General features: G+C 39.0%; 1 protein-coding gene across 6 annotated transcripts; it reads right to left on the reverse strand.

The window, feature by feature from the left end:
* On the reverse strand, window positions 1–27,489 carry znf644b (zinc finger protein 644b). 6 transcript variants are annotated; one of them, XM_085265507.1, is made up of 8 exons: window positions 26,927–27,363; window positions 26,796–26,838; window positions 7,747–10,142; window positions 7,479–7,632; window positions 6,321–6,887; window positions 4,774–4,896; window positions 4,531–4,627; window positions 1–3,619 (listed from the first exon to the last, which is right to left on the reverse strand). In XM_085265507.1, exons 3-8 carry the CDS (start codon window positions 10,126–10,128, stop codon window positions 3,442–3,444), a joined length of 3,501 nt encoding a protein of 1,166 aa, XP_085121633.1. In that variant the 5' UTR covers window positions 10,129–10,142; window positions 26,796–26,838; window positions 26,927–27,363; the 3' UTR covers window positions 1–3,441. The 6 variants fall into 6 exon arrangements, with proteins under 6 accessions (XP_085121633.1, XP_085121632.1, XP_085121628.1 ...); XM_085265506.1 differs by having other exon boundaries at window positions 6,321–6,659; window positions 6,759–6,887; window positions 7,479–10,142; XM_085265502.1 differs by having other exon boundaries at window positions 7,479–10,142.

Raw genomic sequence — 27,489 nt, forward strand, 5'->3', positions numbered from 1 at the left:
ATCTTCCAAACAAAGTGACACCAGCACTCAGATTTTCTTTTGTCTGAATGTGAATCTTGTTGCAGCTGAAGATCTGTAAGGCAATGGCCATCCTGCACTAACACAAACAATGAATTTTCTGCTGTCTGAATGTAAAAGACATCACTTACTATATACTGTGAAATATTTCCACTCACAGATTTCAAAGGCACTGCAGGTTTGAAGCAGCAAGAGAAAGTCATTTAAACTCACATCTGGCTTCACTGTTGTTATATTCATGCATGGTTGAAGCTAGCAAAATATTCATTTACTTCCACAAATATATAATTGACTTTAAAATAGATGTAGCAGAACATTAATGGGGAAAATGGGGATAAACAGCAGGACAACTGTGTTTTTTTGAGTTTCTATGAAGAGCTTTAACGTTTACTCACTAACTTTGGATGTTTGTGGCCCATTAAGCAGCACATATTAGTTGTAAAATAAAGTCTAAAAACCAGTTGCAGCTGCGACACAAACCCCAGTGCAACAAATGTCTCATGCCACCACTGACTCCACTACCACTGAATACCAACTTTGTCACTTCTACCTTGCTTTTATTTGTTATCTGTGCCAACATCGTAATTTAACGAGGTTGAAACAGCCTGCTAGTGAGCTAGGAGACACTAGCCAAATCTACTGGAGTGATAATATCTGAAAACTGCCATTTAATAGGCTAATGACACCAATGTTTGGGTCTTACAGGCACTGGTTCTGCTTTTTGGTTACAAACAAACTGGCCAATCAATTTAACCGTTTGTGAATTCTCATTTGTCAAGTTATTTCAACTGGCATTTGCCAAGGTTGTGGCTTGATTTAACATAATACATTTAAATAAAGGCAAATAAAGACGTCTTCAGCCATGTGCAAAAGTCTGTTTAAAATATGAATCTGAACATGTTGGCTTGATCTCACTTTTTTATGCTGCACACGTCTCTTGTGTCTAATCAACTCCGTTTCTGATTTACAATAAGATGGCGATATTCATTTAACATGCATCTTTTACTATTCCCAGTACAGGAGAGAGAGATTTCTAAGGGGTTGGAGGGTGGAGCAGCTGCTGCAAGAGGTGACACATAGGAAGACATTGCTTTTATTGACAATGGCAGAGAGAAGTAAACGTTCAAAGGTGTGTTTGCACTTCACTAGAGCCAATGCTGACAATACTCATTGGCACAAGTACAAAAAAAGACTTCTCCATGTATAGTGAAAAATTGCAGCTGAACAAAGGTGAAAAATATTAAAGGAACAGTGACCAATGACTGAGTGACAGAATGCTGTCACCAAGGCCTGCTATGTTATGAACCTTCTTTCTGGAGTCTGTTTTCAACAACCCAAGTGGTTATCCTTCAAGCTTACAGTTTTACACCAAGAAATTTCCTTTCTCTCTCTCTTTGCCCTGGATTATGTTTCCCTGCTGAGGCACAGCAGAGGAAAAGAAACACAAAACAGACATCGTGTTATTTTCAGAAAAACTTTGGAATATATTTTTACATTGGAAGTCGAGTATGGATTTCAATCACCCACACTCAAATTGCCTTAGGACTTCTTCCAGCCAGCAATGTTTGTTTCAGTGTGCAAATGTGCACCTGCCTGTTGATCTGTGATTCAGCTAAGGTTTAGTAATTAACATGTCTTTTCAACAGCATATTGTGTGATAAACACCATTTTATTGTAAATGACGTCTCTTGTTTAACCTAATCTCACCTTGCTCAATTATCCGCATGTTCGTTAAACCTTTTGCTCAGTCCCTCATAACTGCTGCTGTAAATAATGCCAGTGCAGCCAAGAGGAGTCAGATGCTCCTCTAAGCATGGTATCACATCATATAAGATCTTTTTATCAGATTAAAAACATCTTGAAAAACGTCACTAATGTAATTTGGCACAGCATCAACAAATAAACACGTGTTTAATTCCTTAAATTTACAACACTTCTTTCATATCACACATGCTGAATATCAATGGAGCTGATTTCTATACAAATATTTGCATGCAAGTTTCATCAGAATTGTATGAATATTTGATTGCAGAAGATATAATCCAAATCAAACTGGAATTCTTAAATTGATTCAACAACATGTATTAATACAAAGCTAAACTGTACAACATGTTAGGAGATGCTATATCTGCAGTTTTCCATATTCAAAATAGGCAAGTAAATGCATAAAATAGTTATCCTTTCATGGCATTTGGTTGTAAAACCAGAGCAAGCATTTGTTTGATTTAGCTAAATCTAAATTTCTGAATTTTAAATATACTATTTGTTGGCTTTTAATATAGTATAAATCAAAAGTGTTACAATTGAGGTAAGTGCTTTGGCAATAGGTTCAGCCAGACTAGATCACACACGTCAAAGCCTTAGCTGTTCTTAAAATATACAATGTAGAGAATACAATTATGAAAATGTACTAAGAAAAAGGTAAACTACTACATTTTACTGAAAGGACCTGGCAAAAGTACTTATTCACATGCTGAAATACCTAAATTTATCTTAGCGCATAGCCAGAAGTCCTGTCATGCAAAATTTGTGACAAATTTAAGTGCAAGTGAATTTGGATAATAGGTAATGTTCATAGTATTTCCGTCTTTAAACTGTTAAGTATGAATTTTAAGCGTGATGTCTCTAATTACAACACATTTCCACTGAACCAAAGACAGCACCTTTGGAAACACAGAGCTAATCATAGAAAATAATATAACTTTTGTTACAACTAAAGAGGGTTTTTCATAAAAAGCTATTGTTGTGCCTAACAATGAGAATCAGTTTTCAGAAATTAAGCTGAATGTTGAAGGTTAAAGCAAAGAACAAATGATGACAGAACAAGCTGTCCCAATGTCTTGAATGTCATTTGGATTAAGAAGAATTCTGTCTCTGATGCAGGTACACAGAGGTGAAATTGTACAAAGCATCCACAAACTAATGACACTCTGTACTGTGCGTACAAGTAGAGCAACAGTTTCACTGAATATTATCTCTAAAAGAAAATGAAACATGAAACACATTCAAATTCTTGTCTATTTTTAAAGTGCAGTTCTCCTTCTAAGTTTTTGTATTATAATGAAAACCTCCTTACAAAAATCTGATTTTTGAGCAGTTGTTTTGTTGAATTAACAAGGCACTTATATAATGACAAAAACATTTTTTGGATCATACATATTGTTGCGCATAATTTATACTGCAGTCAAAAAACAGGAATCCTATTAGTCGTATTAGCTGAGGCAAAGTGTTGCATTAAAATATGCTATAATTAAGTTTTTGCAAATATACAGAAAATTTATACTATATAGTAGCCTGGATAACTAAAATACTTCTTTCCAGAAACATGCTGGTATAGATATATATAGATATATCTATATATCTAGAGGGAGAATAAGAGCGAGAGAGAGAAATACATAGATCTGGAGGGATCTGGAAGTAAAACTACCCAGTTTCTGGGTCCTCGTGAGACATGCTTAGTTGTATTTTCTGATGAAGGGCTAAAACCTCTACCATCCCTCTCCCTGAGTGGGGTACGCTGGTGTGTAGAAGGTGCCTCTGTAAATGCCTGATCCAGTCCTCCTGAATGGAAAAGGGACCATGAAAAACTAGGTCGCAGAATCTGCAGAGATACACCAAAAGAAACTGTCAGTGTTTCTGGACTTCATGCATTTCTTCTAACGCCTTCTAACTAAGATGTAGTTTTATTCATTCTATACATTGTAATCAAAGATTCTCAAGTTTTCCAGTCTTTTCCATAACTATATAAAATTCATTGAGGCTTCAAAATGGCATTGTTAGAGACATGGGCACTTTAACTAATAGAAGTTACTAAACCATGGCTGTGTTTGTAACTTGACTTTTGGAGCATAAGTTCACTATCACTGTTATGCTGATGACACTCAGTCTTATCTACCTGTTACACTTGATAGTCACTATATTTTAAGAACCTCTTTGACTGGATGATCTCACGTTCCTGGACAGCAATACATTTCCTAAAGCAAAACGGACGTTATTTTATTTGCTTTCCCCCAAGCTCCACAGATATCTTAACTATTACATTCAGTCCTTTCTCCATAGATATTCAAACCGTAATTTAAGTTCCTAGAGTATTCGTTGATAGTTTCTGGACTTTTAACCCTTTGCAGCAGGTGGTAGTTCGGTTCCAAAAAAACTCCTCAGTGATTTGTTTATAGTTAGAATCTAAGTTAGATCTAGTTGAACTACCAGGTATATGCAGCAAGTTTGAGCTAAATGCATTCTCAAAGCCAAACAGCTTCTCTGAGTGGCTCCTTCTGGCCCAAAAGAGCAATGTGGTAATTACTATTAAGAAAAGTTGAGCTGTCCAGGACTTTACAAACCACTGGGTGACATCATGGTGTGCAAATAAACAGTCATAAAACTGGGTGCAGACAAATTGCTTGCAACCATCAAACATGCAAATGTCAATATTCCAGCTTGTCCTTTATACATGTGCCAGTTTAAGCGTTGTTTTGTTGAAATACTGTGTATGTAGCCTTTCATTCCTTTTACCTGCAGGTCAGTGTGCACATCTCAGTATTCAGTGAAGGTAAATTATTATTTTTAAGCTCCGGCCTTTGTCTTGGTTTCTTCTTCCTAAAATCATAGTCTAGAAAAAAAAGCACCAGAATTCTTTATCTCAAGAAATACATCCGTTTATCCTTGACATGAACTTCTAAATGCACATTTTGCAACATTTTGTCTCTAAATACAGCAAATATCATCTGCTTTTCATTTTACTTCAACAGAAATTACCTTCTTCTTCAAAAATTGCAATCCTCTTCCTGTGTGCATTTGCTTGAATATGACCAGGAAGCTGGGAAACAGTGGGGAAGGTGCTGTCACACTGAATATAAATCTTTTTTGAGTCACATTCCCCTGAAAAATAAAATAAATGATGTGAGTGTATTTTACATTTCCCTAATATTTAGGTTATATATTCATTTTATACAGTTTAGCCTGCGCATGATACCATATGTGACAAATCCAAGTTTACAAACATTAGAAGTTGAATATTTACGAAGAAATATAGAATATATTTGAGTTCATGCAGTAATTTTATTATCAGATAAACTGTTAGTCCCAGTGTGCGCTAAAGTCTTCTTCCACCTGGCTGCATTCTAAGCATCTTATTTGCACTCTCCTGTTTGGAAAGTGTTACTGGTAAAGTTTAACACAATCTTGTGTCTTCAGGGGGACTTTTTTCACATACAATTCACCACCTCGAGGGAGTCACAAAGGATTCCTAAACTACACACGCAGAGACACACACACAAAATCACAGATATATTCATTTTCCAGGAAAACTGGCAACAATGATGCTGTACACTAGACTGCATGTTAATGATTAATGATATCTGGCATAGTTCAGTAGATATCCCAAACGATCTTTCAAAAATTAAAGAACCTGATTTTACTTTTCAGTGTATTTGTATGTCAAAGAAAAATATCCCAAAAATGTGAGTAACACATGATTTGAGAGTCATCTTGACCTTGAGGTGAGAAGAAATGAACTCGGTGGTGCATTTACGTTAATACCCAAATGTTATTCTACAAATTGCCATTAAATCAGTCTTTAGGACAGAAGACATGGGATAAAACGTCTTTGGGAAGTACACTGCAGCTTTGTCCTCCTTAGTACCTCACTGAAAATTTGATTTGGACAGACATTAAACAAAATTGTGGATTCGTGGATGATGGACTTGTGACACAACATCAAGAGGATTTCATGTTTTTTTAATATGAACTTCAAAAGCACTTTGGTGGCATTCTATGCAGAGAATGTGTTTTTCCCACAAATCAAATGACTGTGAACAATTCTCACACTGTTTAACTGTATTCTGTCGACAATAAACACGTTATCTGGGATGAGACATGGTAAATTTGTAATAAAATATGAATTAAAATCTGAGAATTAGTTGGCTTTGACGCAAGTGAAGGCAGCTCAAAAACAGGACACACTCTGAATTTAAAAGATATAAAGTTGTTGTTGATATGGATGCGGTTATGTTTTATGCAAGCCTAGCGTTTGCCTGGGTCAACATGCTATTCCTCTACTAACAATTAAATGAGAAATAAAAAGACAATTAAATAAAAAACTATTAAAACGCAACAATAAACTACACTTAATGATATAATAACTGACATACAGTAGCTTGTCTTACATATGATCTATTAAATGCATGATAATGATACCTCAACTTTTGTTTTTCTGCTTTGGCTGGTTTTGCATAACATTTAAAAATGATGTATTTTACATACAGTATGATGGCTGTCCAAATCTAGAGTTAAAGATTCCATACCAGCAGACCAGTTTGGTTCCCGACTGGTCATCTCTGTTTTGGCCATATAATCGTTGGTCATCTCACAGATCACCCTGGTTGCATAGGCTTCTTGGCTCACTGCAAGCTCCACACTTTCCTGTTTGGCTTTGAGGAGTTCAACTAAAGTGCTTGATGTGGCTGTAGTGCCTCTTTCTGCTTCCCCATGTAGCTTCTTCCTTTCTGAGAGGTTATCTACCATGTGTTTACACACAAGGCTTTTCTTTATGGGATGCAGACTCCTTTTGACATGTTGGAGTTTCCCTGGGATGCTTGTCTGCATCAGAAAGAGGCCATTGCTGCAGATGAACTTCTGAGGGGCTAAAGGTTGAGAGGAGAACTGACTCTTAGTCAGAAGGTTGTTCCAATGTTCCGTTTTGTTCTGTAGCAATTCATTTAGTGCGCACAGCGGAGACTTACTGCTGCTGGTAACCTTTGTACCTATTCGTTTCAGGTGTCCCCTCACATGGTTAGAGATGCCAGTTTTGCTATCAAAACATTCCAAACACACAGGACACGTGTGTTGTCCTCGAGTTTCTGGCTTAACAGCTGTAATATAAGAACAGTGTGTCACAATTTAAGGAAAGAAAAAAGCTATTTTTAGTGTACATTTTGGAATGTGAAACTTTATAGATATAGATTTTCTATAGCTGCTTTTATATGCAAGTCATATAATAGACCCTACTGCCGATCACAGAAATACTAAATCGTAAACCCTATACCATATCCTGAAGTGCCACTTTGAAATGGTTGTGGAGCTTTGAAGAACTTTGACTTCTGTCATGGAGTAATTAACCAAAGCTTCTATAGAGAGGTGCGCAATATGCAATCCCACTGATTAAGATTATAGATGCTTGCTCCAACACATCCCTGGCTCCATTTCTTTCTCCTATCAAAAATGCAAAATGATTTTCTTACTAAATTACAAAATATAATGTTATTCATCTTTTGATAGCATTTAAGGACATACAGAACACATCTGATAGGTGGCACGCTTACACTAAAATTCTACAGTATGTGCAGGCACCTAATATTGCACAAGCTAGGCTATAATGAGCCAATCGGTGTTAGGGATATTAGTTTTGGCACACAGTCCATTCAGACTCGGTTTGTATTTATTATTTGTTAAAATAATCGTACCTTTTTTTCTCATGCCAGTAGAAATCTTTCTGCGGATTCTTGGCTGATAGTCCCACAACGCCACTTGCTCCGGTGAAACCATGTGCCGGGCATTGTAGCTCACCCCAGCTCTGTGAAGATGTCCTCGCACGTGATTGGACAGACCCACTCCGGACTCAAACGTGGCGGGACAGTAAGGACAGGGCTTATGTTTTACTGATGGTGTGGGGGACATATCAAAACTATCACTTGGAGATGTATTAGGCAATTCTGTGGAATCATCACTCACTGTCGTTTCAATGTGCTCCTCTTTGATTATGAGCTGTTCTATGTCACTGCAGTCTTCATCTCCATCATCTTCAACCTTGAGTGCGTGGGGGCTTTGGTGTTTGGCTGTAAAGCTCTGCCTCTTTTTCAAATACCTCCGAGCATATGAGTTCCTTTCATTCTCGCTGCTTTCCAAGAAGCTGCCTGTAGCTTCGCTGGTGTCATCACTGAAGTTATCATCACCCTCACAGCCTTTCTTTAACTCCCTAACTGCACACTGTTTCTTAAGCCTCTGGCTAAGCCCAGGCAATATATTACCATTCATTCTTTCAGTAGTGTTATGCAAAGGTGTAGTCATTTTTCCCATTGATGGAGAATTTTGGCTTACTTGTACTTGTAAACTCCCGTTTACGGGGTCATTTTTGCTTCCCTGACAGAACATCTGGTCCAATTTAAGCTTCCTGGCTGTAAAAGCAGCGGCTGTAGGACGGTTTGCCAGCTTTAAGCTGCCAAAAGCCCTGCGGTCATTGTTTTCAGCATCTTCTTGTACACAGGTGAGATCGGTTTCCACATCCAATTTTTCTGCTGGTTGTAAGAGTAACTTTCCATGCTTGTCGATTCTCCACAAATATGGCGACAGCATGCTTTTAGTGCAGCTGGCATTGGGTTTAAACTGATGACAATTTACAGTGTTGTCAACAGTTTTTTGAATGTGAATATCCCCCTTTTCAGTGGAACGGTCGAGTTTTTCCTTTAAAGTAGATTTAAATAGATTTGGTTTACATCGGGCCATTGTTTTATATTTGCCAACATATGGCATTTCAGAATGTTTTCCTAACACTACTTTGTCTCTCCTTGGGAAAAAACTCATTTTACACTGAAACGGAACATGTTGTGCTCCCTCTGCATCATTAGTATGACTCATTTTCCTGTTTTGAGGCTGGTGTGTGTTGAGGTGTGCAACATGTAAGTGTGCTACAAGTGTCTGCCGTGTCAAGGAAATGTAATTACACTCCTCACAAAAGTAGTAGTGCTTCAAATTATCATGTGTTTTGGTACCCTGGACAAAGACTTTTTGGCAGTTACAACCAAACGTGCACCGAGAGCACGGCACTGTGGTGGCCCCATCTTCAAATTCAGTCTTTTTGAGACCTTCAATTTCCTCCATAAGTTTTTCCAGCCTATCTTGGTGAATAATGATGTGCCTCATGAGGGAGTTGCTATCACAGAACAAAAGCCCACACTCTCCGCATATAAAGGGCTGTGAATCATTCTCACTGTTCACCTGATTATGCTTGCCTAAATGATACATCATATGTCTATGGAAATGTCTTTTTTCCTTGAAATTAACATTGCATGTTGTGCATGAAAAGAAAAGTGAATCTCGTTCAAGTTGCTCTGCCTTCAACTGTTCCACTTTTGGACTAACACAGTTTTCATCTTCAGGGTCATTTTCCTCATTACTGCCTCCCTGCGCTGTGCTATAAATATGGCTCTCAGAGTCTAAAGCTATGTTCCGAGAAAGGTCTTTGAATGGCATAACTGAATATTCAATGTCAGATTGTGTACCCAAAAATTCATCTTTGTTGCCAGTGTCAACACTTTCAACATCATTACCACTGCAGAAATGTCTGTAGCTGTTGTTAACCTTTTCAAGACAGCCTAACATGCTTTTCGTGTGTGTATTGTGCTTCTTGTCTCTTTGGGGCATCACTTTGGTCTCCAGCCTTCTGTCGTTGTGCAAAAAGCATTTTCTTGTTGAATCCCACCTGATTACTTCAGTATTATCATAATCATCCAAGGAGACTCCAGACCGTTCCATGTCCCGTGGAGATCTTGTTTTTATTGTCTGTTTTGTCAAAGGTTGGCTAATGTGCATTTGCTCTGCACTGTCACCTGACAGCGTGGAATAGGCCAGTTTAGACTCATTCTCCTCCAAGTGAGACAGTGGCGTGTTGACACCTGGCTGTGTGGCCGGTGTTTTTACGTCGGGTCCCACTGTGTTCTTCCAAGCGTCTGATTGAAGCTCACTAGGTGGTGGTAACACCTCGGGGCTCGTGTCCTTCTCCGCTTGCCACACGGCATCCAGGACACTGTTGGATAAAACAGTGCCTTTGTTCAGGACACAGTGTACCTCTGAGTTGGGGTGTGAACCAGGTCCATTAACAAGTGCTCCTGAAGGCAATGAATTGTCTGCATGGGGAACAGCAGGGACACTGCTGTATACAAATGGATTCGGCTGGGTTCCATTTAAAGGGTTTTCGTGTTCATCTGAGGACAGACCTGCAGCATTGTTCTTCGGGGAGAATGTGTGAGTCTGTAATGGCTCCCGAGTACGACCTGGGCTGTCAGACACCGATTCCACGTCTTTGTCCTCTTGCGCATTCAGCTTCAGATCAGACATAGCAGCGATACTTTCTGAAATATGAAGAAGAAAATTATTCTGCAAACTTTGAGCAAGTCAAATAAAGCGTGCAACATCTTATACATATCTACACGTATACACAGTATAAATAGAAAAAGATAACTCTTGCACATAATATAGTAAAATTTAATTCTTTTTCTCTCATTCTCACTGACAATGTGGTGTTGTTGAAAAAATCTTTTTTTTTTCCTTTTGGGCTATTCCCACTGCTCTGTAAAATGAGAGTGGTATTATTCTGTGCCGCATTATGATTTTCCAACACCCTCTTTCGCCACCTCTATTCACAACAAACCCTGCTGTTAGCCTTGAATACCCTGGTGAGGATGCTTAATTATGTGAGCGTACCTCTGGGATACAACCTTCCTGCTTCTCCACCTAAAGTTCTCAGTCGCCTGCTAAAATTGACCAATTTCCATGGGAACAAAGTACACCTCCAATGAGATCATATTGCGTCTTATCACTCTGTGATGGTGCCAACACAGATCCCAGCATGAGACTGTTGTTACTTGAATCCTGACAAATTGGCAGGCACACAATCTGTCTGAAATACAAACACAGACTCACACAAAGAAAACATACACTTTGGCGCATACACGTGGACAGGCATACAAATTCGTTTAAGAGTGGCTGATTTGAAAGCACAGTTACTCCATATTTATTTGGACAGTATGAAACCAAATAGCTCTGAGCTATTAAAAATAACTACAACTAAAAATGTGCATTTTGGATCTTATAACAGATTATATTTTGCTGTCCAGAGCAGATTTAGTCTGAAACATATGCTCAGTGGATTTGACATCCAGGGCTGGTCGCTCTCTACAGGAAGCTGCATTGCTAACGAAGTGGTAAATTCAGTGTTAATGAGTGGCTTCACTGTTACCACCTCAGAGGTAAAACCTTCCGAGCTCCATATTCTCCCCATCTGTTGTGGTGTTAAAGGTTCGAAAGGGGAACAGACGCTCTACATTTAAAGCGAGCTTCACTGTTACCCCCAAACGGCAGGGTGGCAAAACCATCAAAATATCTTGGTTGAAAATGTGCAAGCCTCATTAGCAGCCAACTCACACAACTCGCTTCTATATATAAAGAACAGGGGCTCAACAGAAAAGCAAATTTTAAAAATGTATTTGCTTCTATTTACTTCATTTAGTCAATGTTAAAAGGCTGACTTTGCCTTGCCTGAAGATATTTACAGGGATTATGAGCTTTAATACAGTTAAGCTGTATGCACAGATCAGTCTGCTGTGAGCTTTTACTAACCCTGTCTGCTATTTTCCCCAAGACTCTCACTTTGTATTTTCAGTTTGGTAAATGAGATTTAGAAGCAATATCATGATCCCTTTTGTGTTCATCATTGTGTTCTGTTACACAATAGAAAACAATATAACACCTCTCTTTTATTGTGAAGTCTTTAACATTTTTTTTGTTCTTCCAGCACCTACAGCTTCGATCGTGCATCTCATCTCGTGAACAAAATGATGTCTAGCAAATGCAATTCTCTATATACTACAGCTAAACCTCCAAGAACTACAATAAATGCAGCATTATTGGTACTAACACTTCATATACTATATGCACCATATTCAACTATTTTTATTGCTGATTGATTAATGATTGCTATTTACAAAACTGTTGCATTGCATTCATCCAGAAACTACACATTTAGAAAATAAAAGTACTGATTTTCACTTCACTAACAGTAAAAATGACTCAAGCTAACTCAAGCTATGCGGTTAATTTGATCTCCTGAAGCACGCTCTGATATTTGGTGGGCTGGGAAGCATGCCATGTACTCACGTTGGTATAGCTTTGAGTCTGGCTCTCAACTACAGCACGTGTCATGCTCTATTCCCTTTCATCCTCCTGTCATTCTCTACTGTGAACAATCCGAATTCGTGAAAATAGCATAACATTCGACTGTAAATTACTTGTTCTAGTACACAAGGTAAGGAGTAATTTTACATGTTCTTTTAGACATGTTCCAATATTCCTGTGAGAGCAGACAGATATTCCTAGAGTCAAAAACCTGCCTCTATTATAATGACAGAGTGCAAAGGTCACACGTTGTTAGCTAAATTCTGTCATTATTTTCTCTAGATCTCATGAGCCATCTATGTTATAAGGCTGGAACTTGGAGCAGTGCGATGACGGTCTAGGTTTCCAGTCATTTCTGCTGTTTTGGACAATCATTAGAACAAAAGGTCAAGTGAAGTGTGAAAATCAAAGGCTAATAAGACAGAAAATATGGAGGAAGACATACAACGGATGAAGAAACCCGAGCTTATATCATTTCTAAAAATGGTAAATACAGGAGAGAGGCTATGTGCAAAAGTATGTTACATAATGTCTTTCACGGAGTTTATTTTACACCAGCGAAATCAAAAAGAATGTGCCTAGCTGATGACAGTAGGTGTTGGAGGTGTAGGAGAGTGCACTTATCCCGGCTGTGATGGAAAAAGCCGTGCTAAAATCAATACGAGTAATTGGGGAGTTTTATCTTTATCCTACATGTGAATGCAGCCTTTTATATACGGTTGATGTATTTGTTTATGCTGCCTAATAATATATAACACAACAGATATGGTTTAAGTAAGGGACTGTACTTTGAGATGAGACAGGTACAATACAGTGGGAAATACAGTGGGTGCAGTAATTTATTGAAATGTGCAAACAAACAGAAATATAATATACAGTTTAAGGCACAAACAGCATTTGTACAATTCTAATGAGCTTGGAAGTCAATATTTGACTACTTTTATTCTTCAGCACAGCCTGAACTCTCTCAGGCAAGCTTTCATGTTATTTCTTTTTAAAGTTGTATTCAGGAAGATCGATTCTGTGTGGTGAAAATATCAGTAAAAATATTGGTGTATTTTCCATTGTGCATTTTTGGACATTTGTTTTGGTGTTCTAACATATTTTTGCCTGAAACTACATCTAGAATTGACATTGCCATGTTATTCATCTCATGCCAGTGAAGTAAAGAATTAAATTCTGGCTATAGGTGTAGAATATTTGTTGTACCATTTTTGTGAAAGCAGACATTTATTAAATAAAATATAAAATAAAAATACTGCAACACTAAACTTTAAGTCACATGAGGACTACAAACTGATTGACCAGGAGGTTGGCACTGTAAGGCTGGAAATGTCCAAGCAAATTCATTCCTCTTGTTCAGCTGAAGACCCAGGCTGGCAGCACAGTGGAGACAACACTAAAGACCAACTGAGACCAGTCAGCCAAACCATTTCTGTTGCTGGAGCTGTCTGTATGGATCAAGAGCCAACCTTACATTCCTCTGCCATTGCCTTTGCTGGAGAAATGCCTGAACGAGGGGGGGCACAGTCCCTCAAGTACTGCACTACACAACTTCCTCAGTTAATAGGATCTATTGATTTATTTGACACAATGTGAATTTATGAAGCTGCCTCTTTAGTGTGAGAGTATCAAAGCGTGGCTCAAAACAAACAGACGGAGATTCAGCTTGACAATCCAGTAATCCCAAGGTGAGCAAGTTCTCAACGAAGGTGCCACGGTGGGGGAAAAAAAAGGGAGAAACAAACACATCGTAAAGTTTTTCTTCTGCTATCTTGGCCCTGCAGTTACCCACAGTACCACACACCAGAAAGGCAGGATGAAATTAGCAATGCACTGCCAAATCTCACTTCTCAAGCAGACTAACTGGCTTCTTGCACACAAAAAAAAGGAATGTGACACTACAAAACACAATTGCACATTCATAAAACACCATAAATTTCTTAAATTTGCACAAGAGAAAATAAAGAGCAAGTGGCTTCACACAGCCTCTTTGTCAGGATTACATAGTATTCTTTTATCCCCCTGAATTCTTGTCACCCAAAGGTCATTTCCATAATAATGGTCTCCATCCTCCCTAATGGGATTTCGCCTGTGATTATGTATGCCAGCGTCTTGTGCAGACACTATCAGCTCTGTCATCCTGAATTGCACAAATGTAATTACACAAAGCCTTTGATAACTAAACAATGTAATTTACTGCTTGAGTGAAAATATATATTGGAGTTATACGACTCAAATTATAAACTAAAGGAAAACATGTTATACGAGTACCACAGAAGGTATGTTCCAAAGAATATCACGTTCTTTATAGTATGAACACATTAAATGGTAATGCATGCTTTGAAAACAAGAATAAAAGCTCACAGGTAAGTATTACAGCAAGACGTCACTCAAAGGAATGAGTTTTATTCTTTTCAAGGCGTTAGATGGGACTCTAACATCTATGAACTAAAGATGAGGCTTGTCTCTTAGTCCCGCAAAGTATAAACAAAAAAAACTGTTAGCATATATGGGATACATCCAGTCTTGGAACACAACTTCACTATGAAGAGTTGATAAAAAATAAGGATTATGGTTTTTAAGATCTAAAAACAACATTTTAGTTAAGCGGCAGCCATCTACAGTGACTATGGCTCTTTGGCCTGCCTGTGTTCAGTATTTGACAGAAGACAGCAGCCTGTTACGTCAACCAATAAGCAGCCAGACAGATGGGCACGTAAGCTGTGGTTGTGCCTAAATAAGTAATCACTGGTCCCCACTGTTTTTCCTTTTTATTTTCAAATTAATTTAAAATAAAAGTTTGGTTTACTAAACTTAAATCGATTATTTTATTGCATCCTCTCTAGTCAGTACAGCACTATGATGACATAATGACACTATAAAAATGAACAATTAATTGGTAGGATTTATTAACTGTATCTGACTTTTAAAGCCAGACCCGAAGACAAGACTTGAAAACAATGTCTTCCCCTCTACATGCACAATTTTATATTCTCAGCCCATGTAAGTTTCAGTGTAATAAGACAAAACCTTCTGAGTGCACTGTGCACCAACTAAAACTCTAACTGGCTCCCAGTATTTCCAGTTTAGACTAATATGTTCACGTTTTATTGAAAGTCTAGAGCATCCTTGATGTCTTCCCAGCAGATTCAATTTAGTGCCAACCTTTATGTTTGTAATTGTGATTGTACTTACAGCTAGATCATGTGACATGTGATGTGGCCATATATGATAATGACAAAAGTTAACATGTAGCTTAGCATAAGGGCTAGAAGCATGACTGCTAGCCTAGCTCTAGCCTTTTAATAATATCGATCAGCAGGTTTACAGCTCACTAATACACATCATAAATCTAATTTGTTTAATGCTCAGAAAAGTTCACTGTAAAAGCAACATCAGGTGTAATTTCTTACAGTTTTTTAGCAATGTTTACTTTGTGCTATGCTAACCTTTTCAACTAGCCGGCAGGAACTCTATGCTTAGCAAACGGAAATGCATCACTCTTCTTGTGTAAATTATTGTAATTAAATAGAATGAAATAAATTTGTGGGAGGCCTAAACAAAGAAATAATAAGTGGAGAATTTAAAGTTTTCATTTTGAGACAATGGGACTCAAAGAAAAGAAACCGAGAGTCTGTCTGAAAAAAATATGAACAACAGAAGGCAGAAAACCCTCTTGAACCTGTCCACAACAAACTTCTCCTCGGCCCCCTCTCCTGAAAAACGGGAATGAGTGAAATGGTTGTGATGGTAGATTTACTGATGAAGAAAGGTGAAGCGAGAACATTCGGAGTGATAAAAGGGGACAGGGAGCGAGTGACAGTTGGGTTAAGACAGAAGTCATGTTCAATAGCAGGTAGAAACATCAAACAGTGAGTTCACAGGAAACCCATGCAACCTTGTCTTGAAGGAGGATTTTCTGTTGTGTGGAGTAGATTATATCTGTTCAAGCTGCTGACACGGCCTCATTTGGTGCCCGTAGTGTTGGAGAGGGATTAAACGATATAAACTTTAAAGCTTTAAACAATACCTTTCAAAATTAAATGGATTAAGGGAGGGATGTCTGATGGGGATTTCCCAAGGCTTTGTTAGTTTTAAACTCCACTCCTTTTAAAAGGGGGGGAAAAAAAACACAGCGCTTAGAAATTTCTCAGGCATGTGACTTTTTTAATGAGGCTCCTCTCACGTTGAAGAGGGCAGTGGGCACAGGAGGGCTGCCAAGCAGATGGCTCTCATAAACATCATATCTGCTCTGTTTAGATACATGACTTCTCATCTCCCAACACTGAGAGGAAAACAAACCCGACCATCACCGCAAGCACAACCCACTTGCCTGCTTTTGGCAAGCTGTGCTGGCGCGTTGAAATGGCACATTTCCATTTCCTGCATTTCTCCTTCATAACAATATGCATGAGCTGCACAATTGATATACATAACCTCTAATCTGTTATAAGTATGCAGAGAAGATGCAGCGATGGCGGTGGTGTGTATTTTTATTTAGTGGCAGTTAGGATGTTGGCTTTTATTAAATGTTATTATTACCATATGACTGAAAGTATATAAATACTAAGCAAGACAGAAGATGTTGCTATGATTAGGCCGATGCGTTCCACTCTGGCTGAGACGAGAAAAAAACATGAAATATACATATATATCAAACTTTGTTGCTGCTGCTTCACTGTAGACATGTGACCATCCAGATGAAAGCGAGTCAGTGTCAAACTGCTCTCCCAATTGAGGACGGGCTCCACATTGCCGAGCAGACATCAGTGAGCTTAAATTCGGAGGCATGTCAAGCATCGCAGGTATTAGGACGAAATCTCTCATTATCTTTCTTTAACACATAATATGAGCGTTCCATGGCAGAAACTGAGGGGGTGAGTGGGTGGGGCAGGTAGCAGGGGCTCAGCACTCATTAATGGCAGCCAAAGTGATCCCTCAGTAGTCACCTTGAATTCTATTATTAGACCAAGACTCCAAACAGAAACTGGATCAAGTGCGTCGTGCAGCCTTTGATTGGTTGTAGAGTCCTAGAAGCGGCTAAGATAAGTGCCACTGTGATCACGTGAGGTCAAAGAGATGACACGAGCTGCAAAGAAGCCAAAACTGTGCCTGTCGAAAAGTCGCAAGAAATTCAGAAGCCCACAGAAGCCTGTTTATCTAACTATCAGGGAAAGTGGACAGCTAGAGCACAGTAGCCTTGACAGCAGAGGGAATCCCTTGTCATTTCTCAAGGTCCACACACACACATACACAGACACACACGCACAGATGCGTGTAAGATGATTATTCAGTACTGCTTGTCAATTGTACCTTTTCAACTCGGATCAATGAGTCGTCTTGCACCGAGACCCTATATCAACGCCAGTCATTAACATGTGAGTGCCACTCTATCAGCCCCAGCTCCAAATAAATCAAAGGGTCGGCCACAGAAGAAAAGAGGCTAATATTTCCTCAATAACCCCAGAGAGACACCATGGAGAGATGCAAATTGCCTCCCAGGAGACCCCGGGGGATGTGAAGGAGAAACTCGCTGGGAGGCAACAGGAAGCTAATGAGTATAATAGTAAATGTATACATGGAGAGGGAGAAAACCCTCTCTATTCATACCAATTAATACAATCTTATCAATGGAAGTGTACTGTAGGAGGAGGGCCCGTGTCTAACCCCTTGCCCTCCTCCCCGCTCGCACCTCACAAGCATCTGTATTATTCAACACAGGCCAAGCTACGGTCATTAGCCCTGTGGGAGGCTGGGCCAGGCCTGGGGAGTTAAAGAGATTTTAAAAACCACTCACTCCTCACATCAAAACAAATCGGACCAAATCAAAGGGGCTCAAAAATGTCCTTTCTTTGAGGGGCGAGGGAGGTAACAGCCATTGTTGTGAAAGGCGGCTTTCTGTGACATCAGTGTTAAAAAAAATTGCAGAAAAATACAAGCTAGCTAAAAGTGTCTTCATCAATCATGCTGCTTTTGTGAAAAACGATTACACGTTATTATAATGTCATGATATCAGATAAGAAGTTTAAATCTTAATTGTGTTAAATATCTTTGCATAATAACTCGAAAATTATGACATTCATGTATTTAATCAGTTTAATGGTGCTTAATAACTGTGACTTTGGAGCTTTCATAATTTTCTATATCATTAGCAGATTAACAGGATTTTTTCTGTGCGTTGTTAGAAAGGTGGCGTTTTACTGTAGCTGCTGACACCATACTAAAAATAAATAGATTAAAGATAACAACTGGAGTAAGGTCACTTTTAGAGGTTGGTTATAGTTTTCTCTGAATCTGGTATAAAACTCAAAAATCAATACTATATACATGTTTAGGTCTACTTGAGTTATTACCAAAACCACTCTAACAACATCACCATTGCACCTGCAGCTACTGAAACTTGCTGAAAACATAAAAAAAACAAGCATAAACTAATATACAACATTTTACTTCTGTCAAATATTGATTGTGATGCTACAATGTTAAAGCTTCTAATGACAACCTGAGGAGTTGCTATGCTTATTTCAGTATTTCTGCTACAAACACTGAAACAGAACATTTCTCCACTGCACTGCTACTGGTCAAAGATTCCACATGAAATTGTCCAGTAAAGTCGTATAGCCTTACCAATAAAGATTTTGGGAGTGAGCTGTAGTTTAAAGATGCTGCTGAACAACATAAAAGGGCAAATAAATGCTTCAAAAGCTCTAGAAGAAGCAGGCCTGCCACTATCTTTTATTTTGAAGGTCATTTAAAAGGCTGGATAATATACCTGGCAACAGCTGATTGGAGGAGGATTTGCCTCCTAGAGATCGCCGAGGAGACTGAAATGAAGGTTAATCACTATATAACTTCCTACATGTATTATCCTACACTCCAGATTTCATTGAGCATGTCTGTAAAAGCCCTCCGTCAGCATAATTGCACCTAACCTGTGCCCCGCATGCTCAAATCTGTAAAATATCACATCCAACTCAGAGAATAAATGGGAAATTAATGAGGGAAGTGCTGAGCTCAACCTCAGATAGGTATCACAGAAAGGGTTAGCTGCCTCGCAGCTCATGTACAATGGAAGCTCGCTAATCCCAACCCTCAAAGATAGAGGTTGTTTGGACTTGTGAAATGTTCAGAGGGATAAATGCAAGACCATACTGATTTGACATTTTTGCAGACTTGTATGCATTGGATCAAACTTGGAATATAAGCGATAAGTATATTTTAGGTTGTGGTAGTTCGGATGTAGTCATGCAAATATACTAAAACCAACCTACTAAGACAGAATGATTGTGCACTTAATGATCTGTGCTGATTTAATTTCTGTACATGTTCTTACATGTAAGTCATAACTGTATATAATTAGAATTTTATAAGGATTTTCCTTTAGGTTATTTATCTTAAGGTTTCATACAAAAAAAAGAAAAAAAAAAACATGTACCAACATCAACTCGTTATAGTTTTCCTATTTATATTAATCACTGACTACATAGACCCCCGTTAACTGATGATGCTCTTCAGTGTCTCATTTCTTAGAGTGAGGGCTGAGAGTATCAGTAATCATATTCTGCCCCTTAGTGGAGGAAATGGTCCACAGCCCGAGTGAAACAGGATAAGAGAGGGCTTGATCTGCAAAGGCTGAACAGCAGACTGGATTGTGGACAGCTCAGTGCTTCAATCAGCCTTTGATGGACTGCAATAATCTCACCTGCCAGTGAATTAAGATTCAAGTAGCTCAAGTCCTTCTCTTCTTTAAAAGAAATTCCTCTCCAAGAAGAAGTCACTCCCATGACTATTTAAAAGGGGGGTACCACTCAATTTATATGTAAATTTAGATTTAGGAAGACCAAAAGTATTACAAACTTGAAGCTAAAAAAGAAAGTAAATTAGTAGTTTGGAAGTTGTCAACATTAACTGTGTTCAAAAGCGACTTATTTGAGGCATTTTATATAATCCGAACGTATCACGTGTCAAAGAATCAGAATGCGAGCATGCACCTTTAACCCCAGGTATTCATCTACAATACATTTCTAAGAATCCTTCACAGTAGAGCTGCCGTCACAAATCAAGGAAATGAAAAGCTCTCACATTATCTTCATACTGTTTGCAGCAGAAGTGGCAGCAGTGAATGAAGCAGGACAAAGACAAACAAAAAACAAGAGTTTAAATTGCAGAAACAAATGCAAAACCACAGAAAAAATAAAATCGATTTGTTACAAATCCTACTCTCGGTTACTGACATTTCGCTAATACAAACAGAGAAGAAGCACATAGCATCCAGCAGTCAGCTGAGTATTTACTGACGGTACGATGCCAGTGTCATGGCAATTCCAACATCAGAAATCACAAAAGTCACTTATATTTTAAGGAAATTAAACAAAGACTCGGGGATTGTAAACACTAACTGTGTGTCAGTGATTCTGTTTCACACTGGAAAATAATCAACAGCCAGCTTGTCACTCCCCGCAACCTGCCAAGAGTAGGAGTGGAAGCACTGACACATGTAACTGACATCTCAGATTTAATTTGACTGGTAATCACACCCAGCTATAGTTTCAGAGCATTTCACACATCTGAGCTACAGTTTCAGGTGTTAAGCTGGTAAGGAGACACGCGACTGTGCCTCTGCATGATAACACCTTCTCAGAGAGGGTCACATTTTAGGTTTATGCTCTGAGATTATGATTAGAATAATGATAGCAGAAGAAAGTTAGACACACACAATCAACAATCAACACACATTTTAAGCGCGCCTTTACTGCTCAAATACATTTATTTCAGTTCAGCGGCTCTTTGAAACGAATTATGGACATGTATGCTTCACTGCATGTCACCTTGTTGTGATTCTTGTCTGAATACTAAACCATGAATGGATCATTATGACTTCTAAAGAGAGACAATATCCTATTAATGCTCCTGTCTTTTGTCATATGGAAAAAAGCTTGATATGGATAATCATGCAGTAAATAAAACAAAAGAACAAATCAGAACGCCCTAACTTATCAGTGTATGTTGAAGCAATAATTACTCCACACTGTTCTCATAAAACACCTCTAACAGAGCCAAAAGCAGGTAAATGTTCAGAATCTTTAGAATTATTATGCTGACAAGCTGCACACTAAACGGATCACATGAGGGGAGAAGCCTTGGTAAGATTTTGTGAGTCCATCTGACACACACTGCCGGAGGGGATATGTCTCCATTCTCAGCTGCTTTCTTATTGTTTTGGAGCCGTTAAAATCTTCACTGTTTGTGCGAACTTAAGCAATAATAATTTTCAAGTTAACCAACTTTATTTCTGTAAGAATTTTTTTGCCTTTGGTGTTTCAGCTCTTTTGCCTGTTTTACTTGCTATGATCGAGTATTACTGGAAAAATGCAATAGCCAAGCAACCAAAAATGATTAAGGCTGCAAATGTCACTGGGCCAACTTGACCACACTCGGTCATCAGTAAATGCAATCCACACAGATGTAAGGAAAAAAAATGACCACGCAGAATGAAATATCATCTAATTCCATCTCTTTCTGCTAACACACACTGTACAAGCAGCACTTTTCTTAACCTGGGATCCACCAATAAGACCAGGTTAGCTAACTTATTTATTTATATTAAAATCAAATCACTGGGAGAGTAATGAGAACGCAAGCGTAAAAATTTATTTTTGCAATTTAACTGAGTGAAGTGGTCTGATCACCTCACTTTGTCATAAACTGACATTGCATATTTGATGAATATCACAGGAGCCTTTTTGTTTGAAATAATCCTGCAGATTGTGAGAAACAAGCTGTTTCAGCTTCCTCTCATTGAACCACCTTTTTCTGATTGGCTCTCTCTCCCAAACAAAAAGATTTAAAGAGCAGGTGGGTGGAGCTTCTGTTTGGCTAAAGCCCTACCCATGTTCCATATTAGGGTTGTCCGCCCTTTTAGACTATAAAAAATAGTCTATGAAACTTGTTTTATGAAATATATTAAAGAAGCTAATTATTATTTTCTGAAGCTAAAAAGTATTGTCAGCATATTTTAGAGCTGATTTTCTTGTTGACAAACAGATCACGTGTCATTTTATGTGACTCTCAAAACAGAGCATCAGTTTAAAATCAGATTCGTAATCCTCATTATAAAAATGTGACAAGGCATGACTATCGAGGTAATACATCAATAGTAAGTAAAAAATCAAGTATTTGTTTTAACCTGTTAAAGAGGGTTTTGACTCTCTGGGGCCCCAACAGAAAATGATAGAGCAATATTTACAATATCAAGCACAAATCAAGTTCATTATTTACTGGTTTCGGAAAATTTGTAGGCAAGAAAAAAAACATAATTTTTACACTAATCAGTGATGAAAATAATTAGTCACAACCCCGATATATTGTCAAGGCATGGCTGTATAGCTTTGGTATAATTCGCTAGACTTCCTTGCGGGTAGAAATCACACTTAAGCATCACCACAGTTATCAGGAACAGGCGATATCCACGCATTCCCTCATTATTTTTAAATTGAACACAAAAATGGTAGAGCAGATCAGCTACTGATTGGAAGGTCGGTGGTTCGATCCTTGGCTTCCCCAGTCTACATGTCAAATATCCTTGGGCAAGATACTAACCCCAAGCTGCCCTTCATCGGAGTGTGAATGCGTGTGAATGTAGATTACTTTGCACTTGTGTTTAGAAGTGCTTGTATGAATGGGTGAATGAGGCATGTTGTATAGAGTGCTTTGAGTACTCCGGGAGAGTAGAAAAGTGCTATATAAGAATCAGTCCTTTCACCATTTACCAAAAATCAGGAAAAGCTTTGTCAAAGAGGATTAAAATTTAAGAAATATGTCAACTGGAGCTAAAATGTCTTTAGTCAGTTAAGCAGTTACTAGTTTAACAAAATGTTTTGCACCACATTACATAAAATATTGGACAAAAATGCTAAAAAAAAAAATATTTTGTCTCAAGCTTTAAATGTAATGATTTCCTGCTTTTCACTGTTTTATGCAGTAGTTGAGCATTTGCACTGCTGAGTGGCTAAAACAAGCCCTCACTGACGTCATCTTGGACTCTGAAAAACTGGGTTGGACATTTTCACCATTTTATGTGGTTTAGAATAATGAAACAATATCTGGTTTCAGGCCCAGTGGAAACTGAACTGGGCTTGAAATGTTCACCACCAAGAGAAACACTACAGTGGTCCAGTCAATGTGGTTCTATGAAAACCTCCCGTCTGATATATTCCTGCAAATTCTTGGTCGGAGCATCTGATTACTAAAATATCTCATCTCTGCAGCTGTTCCTCAGCTGAGTTGCTAATTCAGGCCAGTGTACTCCCATTTAAGAAGTCCCACGTGTCTTCATTTATAGCTGTGTAAGCAGCCAGCCAGGCCAACAGAGAACACGTAACTGTTTGCTATGCTGTGCATTCAGGGACTTCAGGCATCTTGGTTAAAATATTTGACCTTGTCAAGTGACATATAATCAATTCGTGGATAACATGCCTCAACCATCTGATTTATTTAGTCGAGCAGTTGACTCCTTTACTCTCTGCGGTATACTAATGCGGTAAAACCAACACTAGGCTGTTAAGCTGCAGCTGCCTTCTTTCTATAGCTGTTTAAGCTCCTCCTTAGACACCTGCAGGGAGTGATGGACTCACTTATGTAGGTCTACACTTTGATTTGACTAAACCTCCAGCATAAAGGTGATAACAGGAATGTGATGCACACTCACAGCAAAAAAAATTGTAAAACCCTAAAAATCACAGGAAACACTCATTATAAATATAAATCTGAGCTCATAACTAAACAAAATTATAATAAAGCAATGTTTCTCCAAACGCCACATGAGGCGCCCTCTTGATAAGTTCATTGTTGCTTTTCAGGAAAGAGTTTTCTTACTGTATGCTCATCTTGACTGGGTGTTGTGGGTTAACTGATTAACAGAACTTCCTCACCTCTCACCCAGTGACAGCTAGTACAGGCTTCTGCTACAGGATGCTGTATCGTTCCCAGTACACTACATGCATTTAGTTCATAGCCACTGCTATGACTCAAGGTCAAATGCAACCTCACTCATGCATCCATTCCCTTAACGAATGCTTCTCCAGTAGGGGAGAGCGGGGTAAGTTGTCACACTTTTCACACTGACTAACTTTTACTGAGCACCATACATCACAACGTAATAAATGTTTCACCAAATGAAAGAAGGAAGTCTCGGGCACATATGATGTATTCATTACATTTTCATATCTTATCTCATTACGGAGTTGTAGACTGTTGAATGGAGAATGTGCACTTGTGACAATTTGCCCCATCGGCAGGTAAGTTGTCACACTAGATTATCTTAAAATAAGAACACAAATACTTAATTGTGATTATTGATTTTAATTGTTAAATTCAAACCAAAACTGGAAATTTGAATAATTATGCCAAGAGAATTTGGAAAAAAACAATTATTTCAATCCAATACACATTTTAATCAAAACATTAAGTAAAAAGAAAACTTTAGTTTGAACTTTAAACTCAAATGTTCTCTGGCTTGCACATAAATCCATCATAACTGAATGGAATGCTGCAAATAACTTGCTTTACTTAACATGTTAATCCTCTGAACAAAACAGATGCCCTATTTCTGATTAATCAGACTCAACTTCAGAGTCACAATTCTGGCACACATAAATTGCCTGGCCTGAGGTGCAAGCATCATGGGCCCATTTGTTGCATTTTATGCATTTTACCCAGGTCTCTTTTGGACGACTGTTTGAAAATGGCTCCACACAGACAAGGCAGAAGCACTCTTCATCATCTGATGATGACTCTTGAATTATTTTTCTTCTTTTAGCTGCGTTGTTCTTCATAGGTCCAGATGTTTTCCCCCCTCGCGTCCCTCTCTTTTGAAACAGCTTTTTGCTAGATTCAGCCTTATTCTTTTCTTTTTCTAGTTGCTGCTTCACTGGCGTGTCGGTTAGAATTGCTGATTTGCGTCGTTTTCTTCCTTTGCTGTTTGGTTTTCGGCGGCCAGCTTTTGGATATGGCCGGATGTCCTCTGGAGTTGGTAGTCTGCTGTCAGTAATTGCAGTGCTGGGTAAGGGTGAGCTCGTGATAGAGATGGTGCTGGAGCTTGGCAGTTCAGAGTTGGTGCTGGGGCCTAGCAGTGCAGAGTTGGTGCTGGGGCCTGGCAGTGCAGAGGTAGTGCTGGGGCCTGGCAGGGCAGGGTCCGGAATAGGGCGATCTGTGACGTAGGATGGTGCAAACTCGGCTTCCAGAAATACATTTCTGTTGTAAGGTTGAATCCCAGCCACCCTAAAACCAGCCTGAATGTTCAATGGGGTTGCAGCCAGAGGATATGCAATTGCCACAATCCCAGGAATGTCATAAATAGACATTGTCTTCCCAGGGTTGTTCCTCATCCAGGCATCACACGTGCTGTTGATGTGCCTCTTTAGTGGCCCGTAGACAGACCTGTCTAATGGTTGGAGCCGATGTGAGCAGTGGGGTGGGAATGACAGCATGATTATGCCATTTTCTTTGGCATAATTGAGTCCATCAATGGACAGATGAGACTCGTGGTTGTCCAAAAGGAGTAAACAGGGCTTCTCCTTTGAACACTTTGTATGTTCATTGAAATGTTGCAGGAAGTCAACAAAGTGTGTGTCTTTCATCCATCCAGAGGAATTTGCCCCTCCTTTGCTGCCGGGTGGCCCGTTGATCAGGAAATGGTTACGGAAGTGGACACGCGGGAAAATAAAGTATGGAGGTAAACTATTCCCTATGGCTGAGACAGCACAGGCCAGTGTGACAAGGGTTCCCCTTTCAGCAGAGGTCAATGACCCTACTTGTTTGAATCCACGTCTGGCCAACACTTTGTCTGGTTTATGTACAGTGGTGACCCCAGTTTCATCAACATTCCAAATGTCTCCTGGTCCAAACTCATATTTGCATAACACTTTCTCCAAGTTGTCAAAGAAAGCATTGACATTCTCTCTGTTGAAGCTACTTGCCCTGGCAAGGCTAGTTGCTTCTGGCTTTCTCAGTGACAATGTTGTATGCCGCTTTAAAAAGCCTGTAAACCACTCTTTGCTGGCCTTTTCTTTTTCTGCCCACAAAGGCACAAACTTCAGTTCGTGTGCCACAGCAAACTGGTAGGCAAGCTTTCTGACCTCACTTGGTGACAGACCAAAATAAATGTCAGCTGACCTAGTAATATACTCAACAAGCTGCTTTTCCAAATCAGGGGAAAAAATCTTCCTTGGCGTTGTATAACCAACCATTGTTGTTGGCATGGCTGTCTGACTTTCAATTTCTTCTCTGGTAATCTTTTGACAATACCGAGTTAGAGTACGGTAATTTATGTCAAAATCCTTTGCTGTACTTCTGATTGATTTGTTCTGCATCTTTACCTGCCTGACTGCCTTTAACAAAATGTCAGGTGGTGTTCTGCCACGCTCTGTCTTTCGTTGATAATTTCGAACCATCTTACTTTCTTCCTTCCTTCCTTAATTCCTGCCTCTCCTTCCTTTCTTCAAAAACCTTATTGCAAATACAAATGAATTACAATATCACAATTTTTTGGAGCATTTATTTGTATTGGGGCAAGTTGTCACATGTGACGACTTGCCCCAAAGTTAATGAGACAACTTGCCCCAAACTGACATTTATGCTAATTTTGGCTAAATGTCAGGGTTAGCTCAACATAGCACATCAGCTGAAGTATCAAAAGACACGTTAATGTCTCCTCTATTTTGTGTAAAATAATAATTTGTAACATCTATACCTAACAAAGTTGTACTGAAGAAAATTTAAAGTGATTTATTTTTCCTTTTAGGTCAAAAAAATAAAAAAGATGTGCTCACCTCAGATTAGAGCAGTCTTGACCACATGTGAACAGGAGGTTGACTATAGAAGAAGAAGTCACACAAAGTGGCTATTTCATTTTTGAGATAGAGCCTCTAGTGTTGGAGTTATGAACAGTGTGACAACTTACCCCGCTCTCCCCTAGTGTTTTTCCACTGTATTGCCAGCTCAGCCACTAAAAGCCCAACTTAGGGTCTAAACCCTGCATGCTCTTTGAATTAAATTCTATTTTAGCCACTGGCAATTCTGGCAGCTTAAAACTTTCTTAGTGTCCTGCATCACTCAGTTTGATATGTCTTGTTCTTTTCAGCAAAAAGCTCCCTAGCTAAGAGCCGTGACTTTACTTTGACTGGCTATGCGACAGCGAGCTTGCTGCTCTTCCCACAGACGGAGAAACTCCAGCAGCGATATCTTGGACAAAGAGTGAGTGTCGCAATAGTGAAGCAACTTAAGGTAAGACTACAAAGCTGCCGCCTGTTATCACTCACTGCGGTGTTTTGCCTTCACAGCGACCTACGACATAAGTGACACATCACCGACTAATGACCGCACCTGCTACGACGTATCCCTGCGCGCATCTGTAACACCTACCTCAGGACGAGCGCTCATGTCTTCAAGTTTGTCACTGCGCCTGACACCGTCTTCTCTCCCTCTATTAGACTGTCGCCATTTTGCTGTAAAAGCACGCAGGTT

This window comes from Mchenga conophoros, linkage group LG23 (genome assembly GCF_057382185.1).
Source record: "Mchenga conophoros isolate Kocher_MC1m ecotype Shallow Benthic linkage group LG23, M_conophoros_male_GT1.1, whole genome shotgun sequence".
Taxonomy (NCBI): domain Eukaryota; kingdom Metazoa; phylum Chordata; class Actinopteri; order Cichliformes; family Cichlidae; genus Mchenga; species Mchenga conophoros.

Excerpts from the sequence above, each read along its gene's own strand:
- znf644b (XM_085265504.1), bottom strand. The coding sequence starts at position 10,128 with ATGTCTGATCTGAAGCTGAATGCGCAAGAGGACAAAGACGTGGAATCG. Across the intron at positions 6,888-7,478 it reads TACTGGCATGAGAAAAAAAG|CTGTTAAGCCAGAAACTCGA; the intron begins GTACGATTATTT and ends CTTATATTACAG. Across the intron at positions 3,620-4,530 it reads ATGTGCACACTGACCTGCAG|ATTCTGCGACCTAGTTTTTC; the intron begins GTAAAAGGAATG and ends GTATCTCTGCAG.